At 38.2% G+C, this 22,512-nt stretch overlaps 1 protein-coding gene across 1 annotated transcript in view; it reads left to right on the top strand.

Moving 5' to 3' along the window:
- Positions 1-6,294, top strand: part of CD40LG (CD40 ligand) — a 30,914-nt gene extending 24,620 nt beyond the window's left edge. The window contains exons 5-6 of the mRNA XM_063433528.1: positions 2,162-2,221; positions 5,921-6,294. Coding sequence (XP_063289598.1) covers positions 2,162-2,221; positions 5,921-6,294 — 434 coding nt within the window. The remainder of the gene's footprint in view (positions 1-2,161; positions 2,222-5,920) is intronic.
- Positions 6,295-22,512: the final 16,218 nt, after the last annotated feature.

The following is a 22,512-nucleotide window of genomic DNA, read 5'->3' as shown; positions in this document are numbered from 1 at the left end:
GGTTCTGCCTGAGATTAGGACTCCCACACTGTATGATGGTGTATTATTAATGATTCATTACGGGAAATAATCCCACTAATGATGCCTACATCTCTGTGCAGTAGGGAATTTAAAATCATGATTTGCCTGTTCAGATCACGTACTAAATAAATATATACAAATATTTATATGATACAAGGTGAGTCACACACAAATTAGGACCTACTCAAAAATCTAAAAGAAGCAAAAGGGACTTAATATGTTAATGCATTCAAGATGAAACATTGCATCCTGCTGTACATCTATCAATCCATCTTTTTGACCCTTGTCTTTTCGGCCCTTGCTCCCAAGTGGGTTACTCTAACACTAGCTTCTGGACCATGCAATGGCCATAACTATGATTACAGGTAGGACAATTAAAACGCTAGAACATGTCCATTACATAATTTTCTATTTGTGGCAATGATTTCCACAAATTTCCCAACTGACTCTAAACTCTGCAGTTGATTGGACCTACAGCACTCCAAGCACCAAGTATTATAACCACTACAGCTAGCTCATTGGCAGAGTATGATCAGCTCTATTAATTGCTCCATAAATACTAGCATGACATCAGCCCTGGAGTAGTTTTGATCAGTCCCTTCTCCAGAATTTCCGTCATAAAATAACTTTCACGGTGGTCCACCTGTAGAGAAATGCTATATAGATATAGACAGTGCTAGGCTCACTCATAGATAACAGGAGTGAAACCGAACTTTGGAAATGAAATACCCTCTCTCCACCAGTCAACCTTTGAGTTGATACCCTTATTCCCTGAAGGCATTATTTTCCCATAATACATCCGGTTCATCGTTATGTCCCCCCTCTGTCCCTGACTATTTCTCTCTTTCTTTCAAGGTAATTAACTTTATTTGCAGTTACTGTTTTGATAATAAACATAAATTATTATGATGAACACTTCTCTCTTTGCTACATTTTGTGCTGAAATTGAGGCAATCTGGTACTGTAAAGTGGAAGCTATGAGTGATGAATAATGATATATGTCACATCGTAGATTGCTCTTTAAGTAATTCTGTGCCTTCCTCCTATCCAAGGTTGACTACTGATGTGTAGATAGTTAGAAAGATGCACAAATGCATTTTCTATAAACAGGAGAGCACCGACTACCAAAGGTCACTTGGCATTTCAGTCCTTCTTCATGACTTTTATCAAGATATATATGTGACTAGCAATTTCCGTTGGTAAATATGAATAACATTGCAACAAACAACAATGCTGTTTTTAGATATAAATAACATTGGTTTTTCAAGTAATTTTCCCTTTCTGACTAAGAACAATTTTTTTCCCAACTCTTAAACTGAAGTGATATTTTTTCAGGTTAGTATATGTAATTTATTACTGTCTAAATCCCCTATGGCTTGACAAAGTATTTATTTATACATTTATCTGATGAAATAGGCTCTTACTTAATGACGTTATCAATAAGGCTTGATTGACTTGTTCAGAAGTCTCTCAACAGGAACAATCTCAAGAACGGAACAGAAAATCAGAGTTTCCTAGAGTTAGGATTTCAGACTTTAGAAGTAACCAGTGGTTTGCAAAAAAACTGTAACCAAATCAATAGATCGGGAAAAATATAGGATGCAACAGTGATTGTGAAATATGTGAAACCACACATTTTGCAAAAAAATGCTAGAATTGGAGATTTTCGCCCCAAAATCGTCTATTGCATGATTGATTTTCCAGGTTGTTGCTCAATTAGTTGTTTTCAGTCTTAAAGAAGCACTGTCATGTTTGAGTTTTTCAATAGAACCAATAGAATAGTCTCAAAGCATTCATAGGCCCATGTTTTTTATTTATACATACATGAGATAACATTAGTTATACAGCTCCTGACAGACTAAACCACCAGGAGCTGTAGTGGACAACCCTGAAAAGAGGCTCGGGTAAGTATATCTACCTTCATTCTCTTCCACTAAGCACCATCATGTAAGCAGAAATGTCTCAATGGGGATATTCACAAACGTTCTCTAGATTATAAATAGATTTCTTCAGCATTATAAGATATGTAATTTTTATCCTTTTATTGTGAACCTTTAAACTGTAATTTTGAACACATGCATAGCTGACATGTTTTCATATGTTTAATTTTAAATATGCTGTCTATGTTTGTTTATTACAGATACAGAGAAAGTTCCAGTTGCAATACATCTTGTGGGTAAAAGCACCAACAAAACAGAAGGTACGCGATATGATGTGTTATGGACAGTGGCCTGTGGTTGACACGTGGCTCTAATTTCAATAATGTAGTAAGCTCAGTTGCCATGCCAGCAGTGGTGTATCCTGGTTTTGTGCTGCCCTAGGCAGGACAAAACTCAGGCGCCCCTCTGCCCCCCCCCCCCCCCGCGCAACCCCCACCCAACCCTTCCCCCCCGTCCCGCCTTCTAAATACACACACACACACACACACATTCACTGGCAGATACGCATACACTACCTAACAGAAACACACACTCACTAACAGACACACACACTCACAGGCAAACACACTCACACTAACAGACACACACACAGTCAGACACATACACACACACTAGCAGACACACACACACACACACACTCACTAGCAGACACACACACACACTCACTAACAGGCACACACACACACACAGTCAGAGACACACACACACAGTCAGACACACACACTCACACTAACAGGCAAACACACACACAGTCAGACACACACACACACACACACACAGTCAGACACACACACTAACATTAACATATATATATATATATATATATATATTTTTTTTTTTTTTTTATTTAACCTCCCCCCCAGCCTCCTTACCTTTGGGAATGCTGGGTGGGGGGGTCTCTTTCTCCCTGGTGGTCCAGTGGCTTCCGGCCGGGCGTGCAGGCTGGCGGGTAGGCGGCTGGCGAGGGAGCTCTTCCTCTGAGCACTCTGCTCAGCTCCCAGCCTCACTCTGCGGGCGGCGCGCGAGGGAGCTGAGCAGAGTGCTCAGAGGAAGTGCTCCCTCATCAGCCGCTTACCCGCCAGCGCACAGCAGCCTGTACGCCCAGCCGGCATGTCAGTTAGCCACAAGGCTAACAAGGCATTTGCCCTGGGCATTTGGGGGCGGCATTCTTTGCCGCCCTCTGGAAAATGCCGCCCAAGGCAAATGCCTTGTTTGCCTCGCGGCTAAAACGTCCCTGCATACCAGTGAGCCATGTCGTGCAGGTACTTACCTAGGGTACTTGGTATCTGGGATGAAATGCATGTTGGCACTCCTCCAAATTGTAGAATTATTTTTTCTATTGTTCTGCATCCACTAGAACCAGAACATGCCAAGCACCATAACCACTACAGCCTGCCCTGCTGCCCTTCAAGAAAAAGCAATCAAACAATTTAGGAATGGTTTAACAACTTACCTGGGGTCTGCCAGGCATTGGTAACCTCCAACTTTACAGCCCCAAATCTGCACGCACATACATTAATTTACACAAAAATTCATACACACATTCACACATTTATATATATGCACTCACACTTACATACTTGATTTTTATTTTTTATACAATTCGATTCACTCAGTCCACCTTACATGGGAGTAGTCGGGGGGAGCCCATCCCTGGGGTTTAGTGGGGAGCTGGTGGGATCACTCTGTACACTGACTGCACAGCTCCATTCAGTTCTGTACTGATATCTGGTCTGGGTTGATGTCACATCCTGGCTCCCGGCACCAGTACGCAGTGCACTCTGCATTGATATCAGCAAAGTAGGCACCTGCCACCCCGCAACTCTCTCAGCAATTATTCAGCAGTATGATGCCAGCTCTGGCAAGAAAATCTACAGAACATTGCTGCACTTTTTAAATAAAATAGCAGTATTTTCATACATCTACTGAAACAAGATCAAATATTACAACGTATGTCTTTATTATTAGCAATTGTTGTTCTAATTTAGTTATCTCTGAAAATCTCCATAGAATCGGGAATGCAAACTCTCTACCCTTACCAACAACAAGTCATAATCAACATGTTGCTTTAAATCTTGTTTTTGTGCTATTTTTTTTTATTTTTCAATTATTTATTTAAGAGACATTTTCCAACGAATATATCTCAGCCCTCGTGGTACATCTCAATTATAAAACATACAACAATAAAGAGATGATAATAAACAGCCGGAAACCAAGATCCCTATTTTTTTCCGAAGCGGCCCCGTGATTTTCCTCTTATTTTATCTAGTTTGTTATGCGTATTATCTTTTATCAACCTCTCATCAATTCTATCAACTCTGCCTTTATTTTTTACCTCATTTCACCGTTGATTCTTAGAATGTATTAACTAATTTAAACAAATTCGGATCTTTGTGGGTTTTTTTTGTTATTTTATGTAGCAGATGCACAATATGTTTAAAAAAATGAATCAGTGGTTTACTTAAATAAAGTTATCACTTTGTACTGTGTCAGGGAAACCAGGTACCCACCTCTGCAGCCCACCGTAACATGAAGAGTTTGTAGTAATATCTTTGTTCAGCCCACACAAAAGTTTGAAAAAAGAAACATTCTTTTTGAAGTCACATCTGTTTCAGTTCATGTTGTATTGGTGGGGGGATCTTCAATAACAAATCAAGTTTGTGGTTTTCTATAAGCTATTTTTGATAGTGGTGTGTGTTTTTCCTTAGCATAATGAAAAAAAAAATTAATGTTTGTTCAGGGGGCTATGGGTGACAAACACTATTTCTCTGTCAGTCAGTTTTGAGATGTCTGGATTTACAGGTAATTTGTAAAGTCAGCTTATTCTGAGAAATGTTTACTGAGATGATTATGTAATTCCAAAACTATAATTTTAGATCCTGCAACTTACTTGAATTGTTGAGCATACATCTTTTCTCGACAAGAAGCCCGCAGTGATAAATATTTTAGAGCTAAATGAAGACACCTTCATGAGGCTGCTGACTATCTAATGTAATATTTATAAAAGGAATTTTGCTTAACATATGATGTGTGCTTTAGAATCATGTATAGTGTCTGCAGAAAACAAAATGGGCTTTTAAAAGACATTCTCTGGTAGATTAGTAAATGGTCCCAACAATTAACAACTGCATCCTCTTAGGAAAATGATTTTAAGGATATAAGCTACATTAATTGTCTAGTAAACAGTTTAGCAAAAAACCTAAGTAGAAGGAAATACATCGTAAAATTAATTTAAAAAAATTATATATATTAAAGATATATCATAGGTCTGAGTTTAATAGGACAAAACCTGCTTACTATAAAGTAAATACTCTTTGAAAATATAACCTTCACAAATAAATGGTTCTTTATAAAGACACACAACTATTTGTGCATTTACATTGTACGACGATTGATACATAACTCTCTTACTCATCGTTTCCAATGGAAGAATAAAGCTTCCATTAATGTCCCATATTATGGGAATGAAAAAAAAAATTGAATTATTCATATTGATTTTAAAAGGATCCATTGGGATTTTAAAAGGCATGTTGATACTTTATTGCATGTGTCCCCAGAGAAAACATGTTTATATTAACTGGTTATTAGTTTCCAGGGCAATTTAATAGAAGGTAGACTATTGTCTGTATTCCAACATCCTAAAATAGAACAATATGACTTGAGTAGGGAAACACATGTACTCCTGAGTTCCACTAGTGTGTTTCCACTAAATCCTATCATAGATATATACTATATCATAAAAAGTTTAACTAAGCAGTGCAAGAGTTAAAGTGTACGGGATGGCTAGCAGATATCAAAGCTCTCTGTGCACAGCTTCCTGCAAAGGTTTCTGGGACTTGTAGTTAATATTTGCACCACTGATAATGTGACTGTGTAACATCTTCTATGTTTATAATTATAATAGATAAGGCTGTTTTATAAATTTAAATAAAAATAATACAATTCTTTTGTTTCCACAGTTCTTCAGTGGATGTTAAAGGGCTACACATCAATGAGCAATCAAGTAACTTATACTAACGGCTATTTCAAAGTGGAAGTACCTGGCGTTTACTATGTGTATTCACAAGTTAGTTTTTGTATAAATACAAAAGACGCATACCTCGCACCATTTGTGCAAAACATCTTCTTACGCAGACAACCACAAATGGACATACTGTTACTAAAAGGAGCGAACACGCTGTTATCAAAGACTGGAGACTGCGCACTGCATTCTATTAAACAAGGAGCTGCGTTTACTCTGAGGCAAAATGACCTACTATTTGTCAATGTGACAGACTCATCTCGTATTAATTATAGTCCCGGTCTCACATACTTTGGCATGTTTAAACTCTGAAAAACTTCTCGTAATAGTGAGACTGAATTAAGACCAACGCTAAGTCCATTGTATTTCAACCATCATACAAATCTTTCCGGTATTTAAGCTTAATATAACTATTTCCTATTTACAAGAAACCTTATTTTTTTTTTTTTTTTAAAGAGCTGATTCGTAATAATAACTTTTCATTTAACTCTATAAGGAAAGAACTACTTGTTTTGTGTGTGCTAAAATCTATCTGCTGTTTAAGATGTTGAGTAGTTGAAACGTTTTAGTGCAATGTGTCACATAATTCTCTTTCTCTTGACGACTGGACAGTTTGTTCATATTTTATTTATTTTATATGCGCTGCATCCTATATTTTGGAAATTCTTTTGATGAGAGAGAGTCATTTTATAGGCATAGGCCATTTGGTAGAATCTTCAAAAAGCCAATTGTGCCTCAATATACTTAAATGTACACTTCACGAACCAATACCCCTCAAAGCACTGTCCCCTGTGTGTCCTATTATAAAAGTGCCAATTTCAAAAGAACCTTTATAAAGTGTATAGGTTTGACTCTCCCAGCTGTTAGGCAGTCAGTAGAGTGCTGTTCCTTAATCGCGTAGTGCCCCTTTATTGCAGGAGAACAGGGTGGCTGAGTAATCTAAACACGCTGGAGTGGTTTTTTTTTGGTAAATCTGTTTATTAAGGTATAATGATCAGCATAGAGTTGGCTCGCAGGCCAGGCAACTAGGCAACAATTCCATAAGAAAGGCAAAGTGAATATAAGAATTTCAAGAACCAATACAGTACAATTTAAACAGAGCCAATGCAGTTAAACATTTTAGAATCAAGGGTTCTGAGTAATGATCTGCTGACGGGTCCCGTGCTTCCCTTCCGCTAGGTGTGGGTGCAGAGAGCGAGCATCATCTTAGGGTGTTCTAGTAATGTATGTAGGGATGTAAAAACGCTGGAGTGTTCATTTTAAGTTATTTCATCCCTGACAAAGCATTTCAGAATGTAGGTCTTATTATTTTAAAATGAATGTAGTGTTGAAGAAGACCAATATTTTATAGCATTTGGATATACAGCCTTACTAATATCACTACGAGGTGATACGTAACTTAATAAAGTGTTTAATAAAATCTTTACATGTGGAGCTGTATGACACCATCAGAATAAGTTGACGCCAACTTATTTATCACATGTATAGCTGTTTTAGATTTTTTGTACTCCCTGTGTTAATTTATGTGATTTAGATGATGATGTTGCCTCGAAAGTTAAAAGCAATCAACAAAACATACTAATAATTGTAGTGTTTTCAACACTGGAACAAATTGTATGTTAAATGGCATCATGAATGTTGAACGCAAATAACTAATATGTGGTATCACAGATGTTGAACTCAGTTCATTAAATCACCCTCACTCTATCACAGCCTCATGGCTTGTGGCAAAATATACTTAACCGCCTTATTGTGTTGATAACTGCTTAAAGGTGAATTACATTCCTTGTTCTCATTACAATCTGGTCCCTAAAACGTTATCTGATGTAAAATGTCCCACTCACCAAGTTTCAGCAGTTCTAGAAGACCTTGCTTTTGGGACAATAAGATCTCTAAAGATCTTTATGATGGCATAGAGTGTCATTGGTCCTTAGGAGGTTACTTGGTTATTTACCTCTATGTAATATGGATCAAAAGAAAATTATCATAAATGTATTAATCTAATTGTAGAGGAATATTGCCACCACTTCTATGCTAGCTAGTTTTCAGTTAGCATCTGCAACATTCCATTAGAACGATACTTTGGAGTATGGTTGATACGTTTTTATGTATTATAGAGAAAATATTCTAAATTTTATTAAAACAAGTTAACATCTAATTAACGCAGAAAACCACCAGGGAGATATCACAATATAGCAGAGGTTTCTCGATTAAGCTGGACCTCCCATTACTTTCAGTGACAATTCACAACATTAGCACCCCAAGCCACATAAGGGAATTGACTGTTGATAGGGTTTTATTCATGAAAACAAATTAATAAAACTGTTCATCCAGCTCTTAAGAAGCTAAGAAGTACTTAGTCAGAAAGCAACAAGCACATAATTATCATTAAAACCTATTTTTTATGTCCATTAAAGAAAGACTTTGACAAACACTTTCTAAAAACAACATTTCCAAATTATTTACTAGCTTTCCAATAAAATTCATCAATGATTGAAAAGTTTTCTAATGCACTAAAGGAAACAAAAAAAAAATATCATCAATATATCTAAAAAATTATGGAGTAAAGTCCATGTAGAACCACTCTCTTCATAGAAAACACTAGAATATAAAGCTAAAACAGATGCTTTATCAGTATATATTTTTGCTGTGTACATGAAAAACTTGTTTAGCTAGTTATATATAATTTCCTAATAGGAAAAAGATGACAAAACTTATGAGTATTGTCATTCCTATGTTAATAATTATGCTTATTTATTTTTTAAATATACAAGATGAGTCAAAAGGTAGGAGCCACACAAATAAATTAAATGTAAGATGCCTAATGTTAGATTCATATTACCATTACCTTAAAGATTAGTGGCTGTACCTATGACTTATGCTTCTCTACCATTTTCTTCATCTTGAAAACAGCCGTCTTAAATGTGTTAAATGAACATATAGAGTTAGGAATACAAATCTGTATTCCTAACGCTATAGTGTGCCCTAGTTTTGTAGGTCCCTCCCCACTTCTGCTCTTGAAATTGGTAAAAACCCTTTTAACACTTACCTCTTTTCAGCACCAAAGACTTCTCCTCCCATGACATCACTGCGATGCATGAACGAATGCGCAGGTACTGCAAGAGCAAAACTCGCATTAAAGCTTCCCCATAGGAAAGAATTAAATCAATGTTTTTCTAAAGGGAACTTGAAGACGTTAGACGTCCTCATGCAAACAGGGAGAATGCCCAACGTCATTTCATGGAGTAAAACGTCTTTGGGAAGCATGAAGCGCCTCAAGTGGCTGTCTGGAAGTCAACCACTAGAGATGGACTTAACCCTGCAATGCAAATATTGCTGTTTCTCCGAAACTGCAATGTTTAACATTGCTAGTTTAAGGGGTCAGGAGCACTGCACTGAGACCACTTCAGTGAGATGATGTGGTTTGGGTATCTACAGTGTCCCTTTAATATTAAGACTCTTATATGTCTTAAATGTATTGAATTGAATAGTAAGCTACTAACAGTTAATTATGTGTTTTCTGACTTTTGACTCATCCTGTACTTTTCTAACTGCAAAAGTGGTGATTGAAAAAGGAATCTTCTCTGAGATGTCATACTTAACAAAGACTTCTATGTTTGAAAAATGCTTCCCCCTTTCAAAATCTGTGATATCCATAGTATTGTAAAGGTGTAGAATCTAACCAGGATCTGTATTGGTTGTTGCAGTGTTACATTTTTAACGTCTCATGTATTACTTGTTTGTATGTATCTTCTGTGTGCATGTTCCTATATCAAACTGTTTTGTATCAACTAAACATTTTTCTAACCCGATTTACATTTTTAAAATGTTCAACTCGGTAACATACCTCTCATACTTTACATATTATATTCATCATTCAGCAGCTGGTGCTATCTACCACCCAATACACCTTATAGTTTTTCAATAAATAGCCCATTATCTCTTTAGCCCATTATCTATACATTATTACTTAAAGGTATATTATATTAGGTTTGTGATACTATGTAAAATATACTGCAAATCAATCTTTTTACATGATGTTAGCCTAACCATCATTCTTTCAGCAAATTCATGTCTTTTGCAGATCTTTCTATTAACATATTCCTGTTATTGTACCCCCATTAATTATGAAGACTATCAATATATGAGATGAAGGCGACCCATTTGTGTATGCGCACCCACAAGTCGCATAAACATTCTGAGATATTCTGAGATATTAATATGTAATACATTCTGAGCCGTCTCTGATGCTTGCTCACAATTCATTCTAAGTTGATACTGTAATTTAACCCCTTAAGGACCAAACTTCTGGAATAAAAGGGAATCACATGTCATGTGTCCTTAAGGGGTTAAAGGATGCACATGTGCATCACTCTTTTTTTTTTACCATACATTGTTGATATAATTAGCATCGTAAATTTCCGATTTTTGTACAGTTTCTTATTTATTAACATTATTGTATATAATAAATAAAAATTTAAACAATGTTCTCATACAAATGTGTTCCCTGTTATTTAAATATGTATTTATATGTACCAACATTCCCATGTGATCAGATGTTAAAGAAGAACTATGACTTCCCAGATTCTTTAGTATGATGTTAACATATGCCTATAGCTAACACATATATTTATATGTCAGGTGTAAAAGTTAAATAAAATGTAGAAATCCCCACCTCGTTATCCTACAATTGGGTACCCCCATCATTGCTCCCTGCCAGTTATTGTTATACATCTTGTAATGTTGACCTGGCAGTCAGCATAGAGAAAGCATACAGAAAAGAGGAGAAATGAAACAATGCTTTTAGTTTTCATCATCATTTGTAATGTTTTGCAAGGAATTTCCTTTTCAGTTTAAGACAAGTTATAGGTGAATATCAACGTTTTTTTTAAATTATGTAAACTCCAGGGAAGTGACAGTTACCCTTTAAATACACAAATATTGGGGGGGGGGGGGGGGGGGGGAGGGGGAGGAAGCTGGTAATAATTTTGTAAATTATTGTTCTTCAGTTTCAACACAAGCTTTGGGGCCCTTTAAAAACACTAGCAGGACCTTACATTCATACATTCCTTTATTGTGTGCACATGCTGAAACATGTACACATCGTCAGATACACACACAAGCTACAGGCACACACAAACATTTGCCAGACACACACCTGCAACACCCAGACACACACCATGCTTCCCAGACACACATATGCAGCCACACATGCACTCCTGTTAGATATACTTGACAAAATAGATGCTATTCACATTATTAGTGACAATGGCTACCATCCAGACATGACAGCCATGATGGTTGTCTTGGACCTGGCAGTCCTCGGAGACCTGGATTGCTTTGGGAGTCCTGGGCCCCAAGTCTTAACTTTCCAGCGGATCCTCTTTCTCTAACTTTCTCAAGCCCAGGAACCATCAGAGTATTGCCATGACAACGCTCCGCGCAGTATGCAGGCAAGGCCCATACCTTGACCTATATCAGGGCCGCAAAATTTCTGATGGCACTGCTGTTAGCCACCTTACTGTATGCTTAACCTTTTTTCTGCAGTAGTTAATTTTATCTGGTGTCTAGAGAAGGGGGCTGGAGCAGGACCACTGCTCTACTTGAAGTACTGTGTGGACTTGGGAAGAAGTGATATGATATTGCATCCTCCCAGCATTACTATACATGAGTACTGCTTTGAGAAACCTGCAATGAAGTCAGTTTAGGGTCCCATTCTTTTGGAGATCTCCAATGCAGTCAGGTAAGAGGCCCACTTACTGGGAGATCTTCAGTGCAGTCAGGTTTGGGGTCTACTCAGTGGGTGATCCTCCAATGAGGTCAGGTTAGCGGTCTGCTCGGTAGGTTATCTCCAATTCGGTCAGGGTAGGGGTCTACTCAGTGTAAGATCCTCAATGTAGTCAGGTTAGGGGTCTGCTCAATGGGTGATCTCCAATGCCGTCAGGGTAGGGGCCTACTCAGTGTTAGATCCTCAATGTAGTCAGGTTAGGGGTTGCTCGGTGCGTGATCTCCCATGCCGTCAGGTTAGGCGTCTTCTCGGTGGGTGATCTCCAATGCGTTCTCCAGTGGGTGATCTCTCAATGTAGTCAGGTTAGGGGTCAACTTAGTGTAAGATCTTCAATGTACTCAGATTAGGGGTTTGCTTAGTGGGAGACCTTCAATGCAGTCCAACTAAAGGATAGATATCTATGTCCCCAACTGAACTGGCTAGCATCAAATTTGTGCCTCCTGCTTCAGTGGGCTCATTTTTACAATACTGGCTATAGCCTCCTGATGGCTGCCATGTCACTAGCCATGCTAACAACTGAGCCATGATATTGTATGCACTGTATTCCTCATTCAAAAGTAAGTCAGTAATTAGTAAGGTTAAAAGAGCACATATCTACACACAAAGACATTCATTCTCAGGACTTGGAGTACCTGCAGTACACAGGATCACCTTATCTCAATAAGATATCTATCAGAAAGTTTCACTCTTCGTGAAACAGACAATAATGTATGAGAAAGTATTCAGTTTGCACGCATATCTTCCAAGTTTACAAAGAAAGATTGCAAAGACGTATGGTTAACCCGAATTTTACTTTCAAACTGAACTAGCGGAAATAAACAAGAACACTATTTGTATCCCTCCTACCCATTATATAATTATGTATCATAATTCAGCAGAAACACTTTATTAGAAAAAATCCAATTAGGGGAACAATAACAAAAATACAGAAAAAATACTTGCCCCGTTGTGAATGTTGTAGGATTTAGAATTTAACAAAGAAAACGTAAGCCCTAAAATAGCTCATATCTCTGTGTTATGAACAGTTGTAATGCTTGCTGCACTTTTGATATATGCATGTGTTTGTTTTTTATTGTATGAGATGAGCTACAGTGAATTTCACATTTATTCGTATCTGCACTGAACAAAAAGCATGTTTTATATATAATGCTCAGCTTAGAGAAGTTAAACCTGTTTAATCCTCTACATAAGCAATTCTCCGTAGCAGTGTTTGGGCAATTATGGTATTTTAATTGAAAAATATGTATATATATATAAATAAAATATGAATTATTCATATTTCAGTATTATTATTACCATTTATATTACAGATTCCGTAGCGCTTTTCAATATTATAAGAGGGGCTGGATTTAACTATAAATAGGACAATTACCAGAAAACTTACAGAAACGATAGGTTGAAGAGGACCCTGCTCAAACGAGCTTACAGTCTATAGGAGGTGGGGTATAAAACACATTAGGATAGGGAATAGCAATCAAATAAGGTGGGAGTGTAGCAGAGCTGGAGAAGAGAGTAGAGTGCTGCCCTTTAGGAGAGAGCAAGAGACAGGTATGTGAGGTAGAGGTTACTCTGGGAGGCCATAAGCTTTCCTAAAGAGATGAGTTTTAAGGCACTTCTTAAAGGATTGAAGACTAGGGGAGAGTCTGATGGCAGTAGGCAGGCTATTCCATAGGAATGGAGCCGTCCGCGAGAAGTCCTGCAAGCGTGAGTTGGCCATACAGGTGCGAGCAGTGGACAGGCGAAGATCACGGGCAGAGCAGAGAGACCAAGAAGGGGCATACCTGCGGATCTGTGAGGAGATATAAGAGGGGTTAGAACTGTTCAGTGCTTTATAGGTATGGGTTAGCACTATGAATTGACTCCTATAGGATACAGGCATCCAATGTAAGGACTGACAAAGGGGTGAGGTGTGAGAGGACCGACTAGAGAGGAAAATCAGTCTGGCAGCAGCATTCATTACAGATTGTAGCAGGGCAATACGGTTTTGAGAAGAGCAATTAGGAGAGGGTTACAATAATCCATGCTGGAAATTACTAGAGCATGGACAAGCTCATTGGTAGCATTTTGTGTAAGAAAGGGGCGGATGCGGGCTATGTTTTTAATATGGAATTTACAGGATTTGGTAACAGACTGGATGTGAGGCTCAAAGGTGAGGCCAGAATCAAGTATGACGCCAAGACAGCGCGCTTGCAAGGATGGACTTAAGTGGATACCACTAACTTGAAGGGAGAGCGAAATAGGAGGATCAATATTAGGAGGAGGAAAGACAAGGAGCTCAGTTTTAGAGATATTGAGTTTCAGAAAGCGGGAGGACATCCAGTCAGAGATGGAAGAAAGGCAAGCAGTGACACGTTGCAGGACAGCAGGGGAGTAGTCCAGGGAGGAGATATATATATCTGGGTATCATAAGCGTACAGGTGGTAGTGGAATCCAAATGAGGTAATAAGTTTGCCAAGAGAGGCAGTATAAAGAGAAAATAGAAGGGGACCAAGGACAGAACCTTGGGGGACTCCAACCGAGACAGGACGAGGGGAGGAGGTATCATTAGAAAAGGAGACTATTTTGAGCTTCCGCATGCAGATTTGACTTAACAACAACAACAACAAAAAAAATATTTTTTTATAGTATTTATTGTAGAATGCTGTATAAAGTGAGGATTTTCTTATTATATCACAATATGTTTTTTTTTTCACCTTTTGTAAGACCTCCTTAGTTTTGTTTAAACACACTCACATGCTAAAATCCCACTAGGTTTTATTAAAGTAGACGTTTTATTTATGTACGATCCACCCTTCAGAAATGTTATGTTAATATATCCCTCTCCTGATTTTTTTAGACCTAGGATGTTTGGACTCTAAATTAGCTTTTTGTTTTCCTCATCTAGTCTTAGTGGGCTTTGGCCAACTAGGGATTGAGGTTTGTGACACTCAGAGGCCACCTCTGCTCTTTTTTCAGTCGACGTGTCTGTTTGGAATTTCAAGTGAATTTATTTGCCGCGATTGCAGCATAAATTCAGCATAAAATGCCAACGTCCTATTTTAAACCATAAATCCATTAGCTGTAATTGCAGCTTAAAGTCTTAAACATACACATATCTCATAGTCCACATGTCCAAACATCAAATCGTGCATATATTTCTCACAAGTCTCACATAAAATGAGCAATCCCAACAAATCCTTAAAATGCTAGCATAAATAGAAAAATGTTGTATACACATACAGTCACTAAATCACTAATCAGTCACTAAATGTTGATTTCATTCATAGATAAGTGAGACGTGACAAATAGAGGAGGGAGGAGGGAGGAGGAATATATTTTTTTTAAATCTATATTTCTTTATTTAGATAGCATATATATTTAATATATATTCTAAATATAAAAACATATTATTTTTATTGCTTCTCCTCTTTTTCCCACAATTGGTTACTTTTCCTCACTTGTCTGTGAATCAAATGGTGGGAAAAGACGTACACCCCCGTATAATATCCTTGGCAAATTTAAGTCAGTCATGACACAATTAATAGTATAACTCCAAATGGGATAAATATAACAAATGTATTCCTTAATCACTGACACAGGGAATTTCTAATAGGTAGTAAAAAATAATGTTTTAATACTTAAAGTTGTTTTAAACGAATCAGTCCCTAATTAGGTGATCTATAATATAACCAAACAGGATTCCTTTGAAACACTATGGTTAATTAATCAAAGTCTAACAGTAGGTCAACTTAGAATATCTCTAGATTTGACTTCTCTCCACTGAAAAATCTAACAGTAAGCCTGAGGTATTAAACATATCGAGATACAAAGTTTCGAGACACTAACAGAAATGAAGGACAAATGTTGTACTGTACTTAAAGGGACACTATAGTCACCTGAACAACTTTAGCTTAATGAAGCTGTTTTGGTGTATAGAACATGCCCCTGCAGCCTCACTGCTCAATCCTCTGCCATTTAGGAGTTAAATCCCTTTGTTTATGAACCCTAGTCACACCTCCCTGCATGTGACCTGCACAGCCTTCCATAAACACTTCCTGTAAACAGAGCCCTATTTAGGCTTTCTTTATTGCAAGTTCTGTTTAATTAAGATTTTCTTATCCCCTGCTATGTTAATAGCTTGCTAGACCCTGCACGAGCCTCCTGTATGTGATTAAAGTTAAATTTAGAGATTGAGATACAATTATTTAAGGTAAACTACATCTGTTTGAAAGTGAAACCATTTTTTTTTTTCATGCAGGCTCTGTCAATTATAGCCAGGGGAGGTGTGGCTAGGGCTGCATAAACAGAAACAAAGTGATTTAACTCCTAAATGACAATGAACTGAGCAGTGAAATTGCAGGGAATGATCTATACACTAAAACTGCTTTATTTAGCTAAAGTAATTTAGGTGACTATAGTGTTCCTTTAAATGTTACAGGGCACAACTGATAGTATCGCTGAGGCAAAACAAATAAAAATTAATCAACAGAGTATGCTTACACTTAGTCCGAGTAAAATCTATGCCTGAGAAAAAAGGGGAGAGAAAAAGGGAGGAACTGATATTTTTGTAAAAACCCTTATCTGAGAATACAGGGTGTAGGGGATATTACAAAGAGGGCCACATAGTCCTTCTCACCCAACTCTCACAGTGTGTATATAACTACTGATGAAGCTATAGACCTTAACATATGTACACACATGGATACTGCATAGCACCCACATGGCTATATATAAAAAAAATACCTAAATACCTCAGTACTCAGTACCCCAACTACACAAACTTCACAACCAAGCGCTCATTAGTGTGGAAAAAAGAAAAGAAGGAAAATGCACTTTAACTACTAATGGCTAAATCAAACATTAGAAAATAACAAACATACAGCAGTAATAGAGTCACAGAGACTGGGAACAGAGTCAGATGAACACTCATTTCATACAGGCCTCCCAATTGCTCACTTATGGTGGGACAGTCACGATTTCGGGGTCCAGTGCTCGTGCTGTAAAGTGGGCACTAGAACCATGGAGTCAGTGCTTCAGTAGTGCTTTCTGCATGGTCCTGAAGGCTATGGGCTGGTCAAGAAGCCTGTCAGTGGGTCATTGGTGACCCCTCCTCGGGGCCCCGCCAACCTATCCCAATTTTCCCCTCACAACTTTTTACGAGATATATTATATAATATGGATGATGTTGATACTCCAATGAGAAATATTTGCTAAACATACTAAAAAGGTGCTTTTTGTTCAAAATATTCTGACTAAAAATAAGGTTTAGGAGACAACCTCTTCCAAGAGATTGCTTCTGAATGGTTGCTTCTGAATGGTTTATGGAGTATTGGTTCCAGTGAATTTTGATTATTTTTTATTACAAAGAGAAATCACAAAGATGCCTTGTCTGCCCAGGGCCTAAATACAAATGTTTACTCTCTAGAACACGTAGTTCTATGACCATTTGTCTGTGTAAAATTGATTTTACTTCTTTTGAACAGAAGCTCAAATTAAGTTAAGCCTTTAATATACTACAGACCCAAGCAGAAGACTCAAGGTAATGGTTCAGTTTTGAAAAGATGCGGTTAAACAAAACCACATTTGGAATTTGAGGGGGGCAAGAAAGGATTATTCTTTGCCAAGCATTGACTTAATACCTCAAATTAATCATGTTAAATTCAAGAGGATGCAATGATATATTTTAAAGGGATTTTCGTGTTCTCGATATTAGCACAACCTAATAGCTAATTAATAGTTACTTATAGGTTGTGCTAAATCTATCTAAAAATTATCTAAAGTTTTTTTTTTTATTATAATTTTCATCAAAACCCACCAAAGTATGGAAATGAGTTAACTCTTGCAGTGCTGTACTCTGGGCAAAACCTGGCAACGTATGAAGATTAGTCGACCCTTGCAAAGTAATAAGCACAGCGCTTGTGCCCATATGGCATTGCTGGAGAAAGAGCTCAGCACTCACGTACATGCATGGCATTTCTTGGTGAGATGCAAAAATGCATAGGTGTGTACACAAGGCATCATGAAATGACAACGTTTCTACTATACTTGTGCAAAAAAACAAAACAAAAAAAAACTTTTTGTCAGTTTATCCAAATCAAGAACTTTTTTAGTTTACACTCAAAGGAATCCATTCACCTGTTATTTGCCAGTGGTGTCCTATTCATTGAATTAAATTCTACTGGTAAATCCCGGTCTAAACTATTTGTCTGGGAGTCAGCTGAAAGGATTTGATATCATAAAAACACATATTTGCCACTGCTATGTAATTCACTCAAATAAATGCTGCAATAACGCTCACTGGCATCAGGGTTGGTTTTTTGGAAATGACCGCTCCTCTTTATCCTATTGTCGAATGTTCTTCTCTAAACATTCAGAAAATGTATAAGCGTACTTAATTTATACAGTATGGATCATGAACGGTTAGCCCAAAACACAATAGTTAAACTGAATGCATAAGGCTGCTCTAGCATTATTTGTTCCTATAAAGATTGCAAACAACTGCATATTATCACTTGTACCAGTTGATCATTAAAGTGTCCAAGAAGTATTTATTGGTGATAGAGAAAATAAAAAAGGACGGACCTGAGGACCGTCAACACGTAAGGATAAATCAATACTTCAGAGGAATCTCACTGTGGAAGAGAAGGATAAACATTGTCACTTTAATGGATAATCACAGGTCTGGAGATCATTCTTCAATTCGGTAATCAGAATTGTTTTACTGTGAAACCTCTAGCATGAACATTAAAATAGATGATAAAATAAACAATTAAATCTATCATTTTGACAATGGAACAATGACCTTGAATATTTTTAGTACATTATTTTAGTAAAGTATAAATGTAAGTAAGCTGGTGACAAAGCTCAGTGATAAACATTCTTGATGGTTCTTGATGCAGTGTTTGTTCATGTGATTTGTATCTTGATTATTAAGATTTCCTCAATGTTTCAATTTTTTCCTCACCTTTTTATATCTTTTTCATTTTTTTCTACTATGGAATATAACCTAGAGATAATACCTTCAATTATCATATACATAAAATTATACGTACAACAAAGGCCATAACAAAAAATAAATTATCCTCCAAAGGGACTCTCATATAGTAGAATACAAGCACAAATTTAAACTCTAGGTTCTCCCCTGAAACTTGAATTGATATTTACTGTGTATCCTACTATTTTTTCTGCATGTAATGTATTGAATATTTTAGGAATCACAGAGATTCTTGTGAAGAGTCCATTGGATGTATATCTTTGTACATATATTTTTTTTCTATTGATTATTATTTTAGTTTTCTCATCTTTTCACACATTGATGGACTCTAGGTTACTTGCTAGGTTACTTGTCTTTCAATTTTTCTTTGACTTTTATGCTCTTCGAATTTCTAAAATACATAGGCATTACTGCCCTTGCTAAGTAATTAAAAATAATTTATTTTCAATAATTCCCTAATTTCTAAATGCAGTATTATAATTTTTGCGTTTTGGATGTAGCTGTAGGGTGGGCTTTCTCAATACCAGCACCTATCGTTAGTTGAGTTCCAACATTTATGTATTGTTTTGTATTTGTTAGGCCTTGTCAGGGAAGTATAGCCAATATCCCTTTAGGCACCATGAGCAAAGGGTCCAAGGCTGGTTTACCTGTGTTGCTGAGTTGACTTAAATCTGGAGTCTGGGGTTATTGAACGGGCAATTATTTCTTTACACACTAAATGAGTAAAGCAAATTACTCTGTGTGCTATGCTTTATTAAAAATCTGTTTTCTAGTAAGAACAACAATTTGAATCATGGACGCTCAATTTTATTGTAAGCAACTTATAAGGGCTGTGTTGCCTAGTGTGTGTAGACTTGGAGGTTTTTGTGGGTGAATGTAGGCTGTTTGTGGTATTGCATGCATGTCTGTGCTGTGGGAACTATTGTGAAGTTGTGTATGTGTGGGTTGTTCGCGGCATTGTGTGTGGGCTTCCAGTTGAGTTATTTATGAGTGTGCCCTGTTTGTGGTATTTATGTGTGTGTGGTGGTCTGTGGTATTACTTGCATGTATGTGGACTGTTTGTGGTGTTTGTGCTTGTGAGTATGAGGCTGCCTGATGTGTGAAGCATACTGTATGTTTTGCGTGTATGCTGTATCTGATAAGTGTGTGTGTGGGGATGTGTAGTGGGGACTGTCTGTTGTTTTGTGTGATTATGTGGATTTTTTGTGGTACCATGTATGTCTATGTGAGCTGTCTGTTGTGTTATTTGTGTGCTGTCTGTGATGTTAAGTGTTTGTATGTGGGTTGCTTGTAATATTTTTGTGTGCGGTGCGGGCTGTCTGTGGATGTGTGGATGTGGCATGCCTGTTGTGTTATGTATGTGTATACTGTCTGTATGCAGGTTGCTTGTAGTTGCTAATAGTAGGGAGCTATCTGTTGTGTTGTGCATGTGGGCTATGTAAAGTATCGTTTGTGCATGTGGGCTGTCTGTGATGTAAACTGTGTATGTGTGGATTGCTTGTAGTATTTGGGTGTGTGGTAGGGAGTGTCTGTGGTGCTTTTTTTGTCAATCTTTCTTTTTATTGAGGCATAATATTGCATGGGTACAGAATAAAGATGGGGAGACAATAAAACGTCATGCAGTTATCACAATTCACGATACATCATCTCCGAGCATTGTCAGCCTCATTTTATATGAATAAAGTGTATTAAGGCATGCATATAACTGTATTGTTAGGTAGTTAACATAAAAATGATGCTACTCTTGGAGCCTAATGAGCGATGTAGATATAATCATGTTATTTGTCGCGGCAAGTTAATGCAATCGGATTATTTAAGAGTTGCGTGTTTAGGGATATACTATATTGGTACGTCTCAACTGTGTGTGAGCATAAAGAGTGTACAGCATACTGAGTAAGCCTTAAGTAGTGGTTCTCTTGTAGGCAGCATGAGAGTGTGTGTTTGCCGTGTCAATGTTAGGCTAAGTGCAATATGAGGCTTCACCCCTGTATTCTCTGGTCACCTGCTATTGGACCTGAGGCTAAATAGCAATTTAATACGATGCAACTTTGTGGATTTTTTGCGTAGGTTTTAGAATTGTGCACAGTTTTAGATTTTTCACGGATAACAAGGATAACCAAACGTTTCTATTATCAAAATAGTAGTGAATGAGTATCGTCAACTTCGTTAGTGTGGCTTACGCTACCGTGTGCTTAGTGCAATATTATTGGCAATATTATCGGTAACCGTGTAGTAGCGATCAGCTTAGAATTAGTACTTAGATGGCTTGTGTGTCAGTTCCTTGAGAAATAACTCATGCTCGGTGAGGGCGCTATACTGTCAAGGTAGGGTTAAGTGAGTTGTGGTTAGCCGTGTCAGTTTAGCTGTGTCTATGGGGGTTGTGTGGGAGCATGTTACGCCTCGCGGTAGTGGCCGGGCAGTATGCAGCAGTATGCAGTCGTGCCATGAGTGAATAGGCTAGTGAGTTTTAGACGGTGCTCCGCCGGGCCACCCGTACCCCAGGTATAGAAACCGGTGCCCTATGGTATGTTTAGCGCCTATTTGGGCTTTTGTATCGTGTTGCGCAGTTAGGGTTGTCTCTGTGGTGTTATTTTCTATCATTATGAACCTTAACATGTAAAAACAAGTGTGTGACCAAAATGCAATTATAGAGTAATTCAACAGGCTGATATCCACCCTATGGCGCACACAGCACCCTGTACTTGTTTGCTGCGATTGCCTGGACTTCAAAAGAAAAATCATAAACTTATTTACATTGAAAATGTGAAAAGATGTGTTAGCTAAGGTATTAGGTAGAGTCATTGGATACCGGGCATCCCTCGAGTTTGTAAGTAAGTCTGAAAAACTATCGGGTGCGGATAGCTGAGGAGACTGAGTCCGCCCGTGTGGGTAGAGAGTCACGTAACAGTAATAAAAAATAAAAAATAAGGAAAATAAGAATAAACTATGTCCGTGATGCAACATCATCACTGGAGAAGTTCTCCTCTGCTACCTGTGTAGAGTCCTATGCAGACGGTCGACAGGGGAAGTATGGTATGCCCGAAAGTGGGTCCAATCTTGCTGAGCCCAAGTTCATGTAGTGGCTGTCGCATAAGAGTTTGCAGTGGGTCGTCGGGGGACAAACTCCGGTGCAGCGGCTGCGTTCCTCCCTAGTGGGCGCGTCGGTCCGGTCTTGCCTGTCCCTGTGGCGGGTGCAGTCGTGGGTAGGTTCAGTAGTTCTAGTGCCTCCGTGGCCTCCTGCATGGTATGGACTGTGTGAGAGTTGCCTTCTCGGTCAATCTGAAGGGTGCGTCCTGGTCCCCAGCGGTACCGGACTTGGTGTAGTCTCAGGAGGGATGTAAATGGGCCCAGGGATCTCCTCTACGCCAATGTCCCCCCCGAGAGATCAGCAAAGAAGGAAAGTGTCATACCCTCAAAGGTAAGTGTTGGTTGGCCTCTAACAGCTGCCAAGATTGCCTGCTTGTCACTGATGGACTGGAACCGTACTATGAGGTCTCTTGTGGCGGTAGTTGGAGCTCTCGCAGACTTTGGCAGGCGGAATATGCCATCGAGGGTGATTGCTTTGGCTGACTTCGGGGTCATTAGCGTGGCGAGAAGTCTCCTTGCCAGGTGTGGTAGTTCCGCCTCTGGGATGGAGTCCAGGACTCCCCTAAGTTTTAGGTTGTTGCGGCGAAGTTTATCCTCCTGGGAGGCCAGTTGTTGCTCGTGGAGCAAGGTTTGCTGCTGTAGGCTATGTATTGCCGCTTGTAGTTCAGCAATCTGTGTAGTG

This window comes from Pelobates fuscus, chromosome 9 (assembly GCF_036172605.1).
Source record: "Pelobates fuscus isolate aPelFus1 chromosome 9, aPelFus1.pri, whole genome shotgun sequence".
NCBI classification, from domain to species: domain Eukaryota; kingdom Metazoa; phylum Chordata; class Amphibia; order Anura; family Pelobatidae; genus Pelobates; species Pelobates fuscus.
The sequence above is the reverse complement of the archived record's forward strand: the minus strand, read 5'-3'. Positions and strand labels throughout refer to the sequence as shown.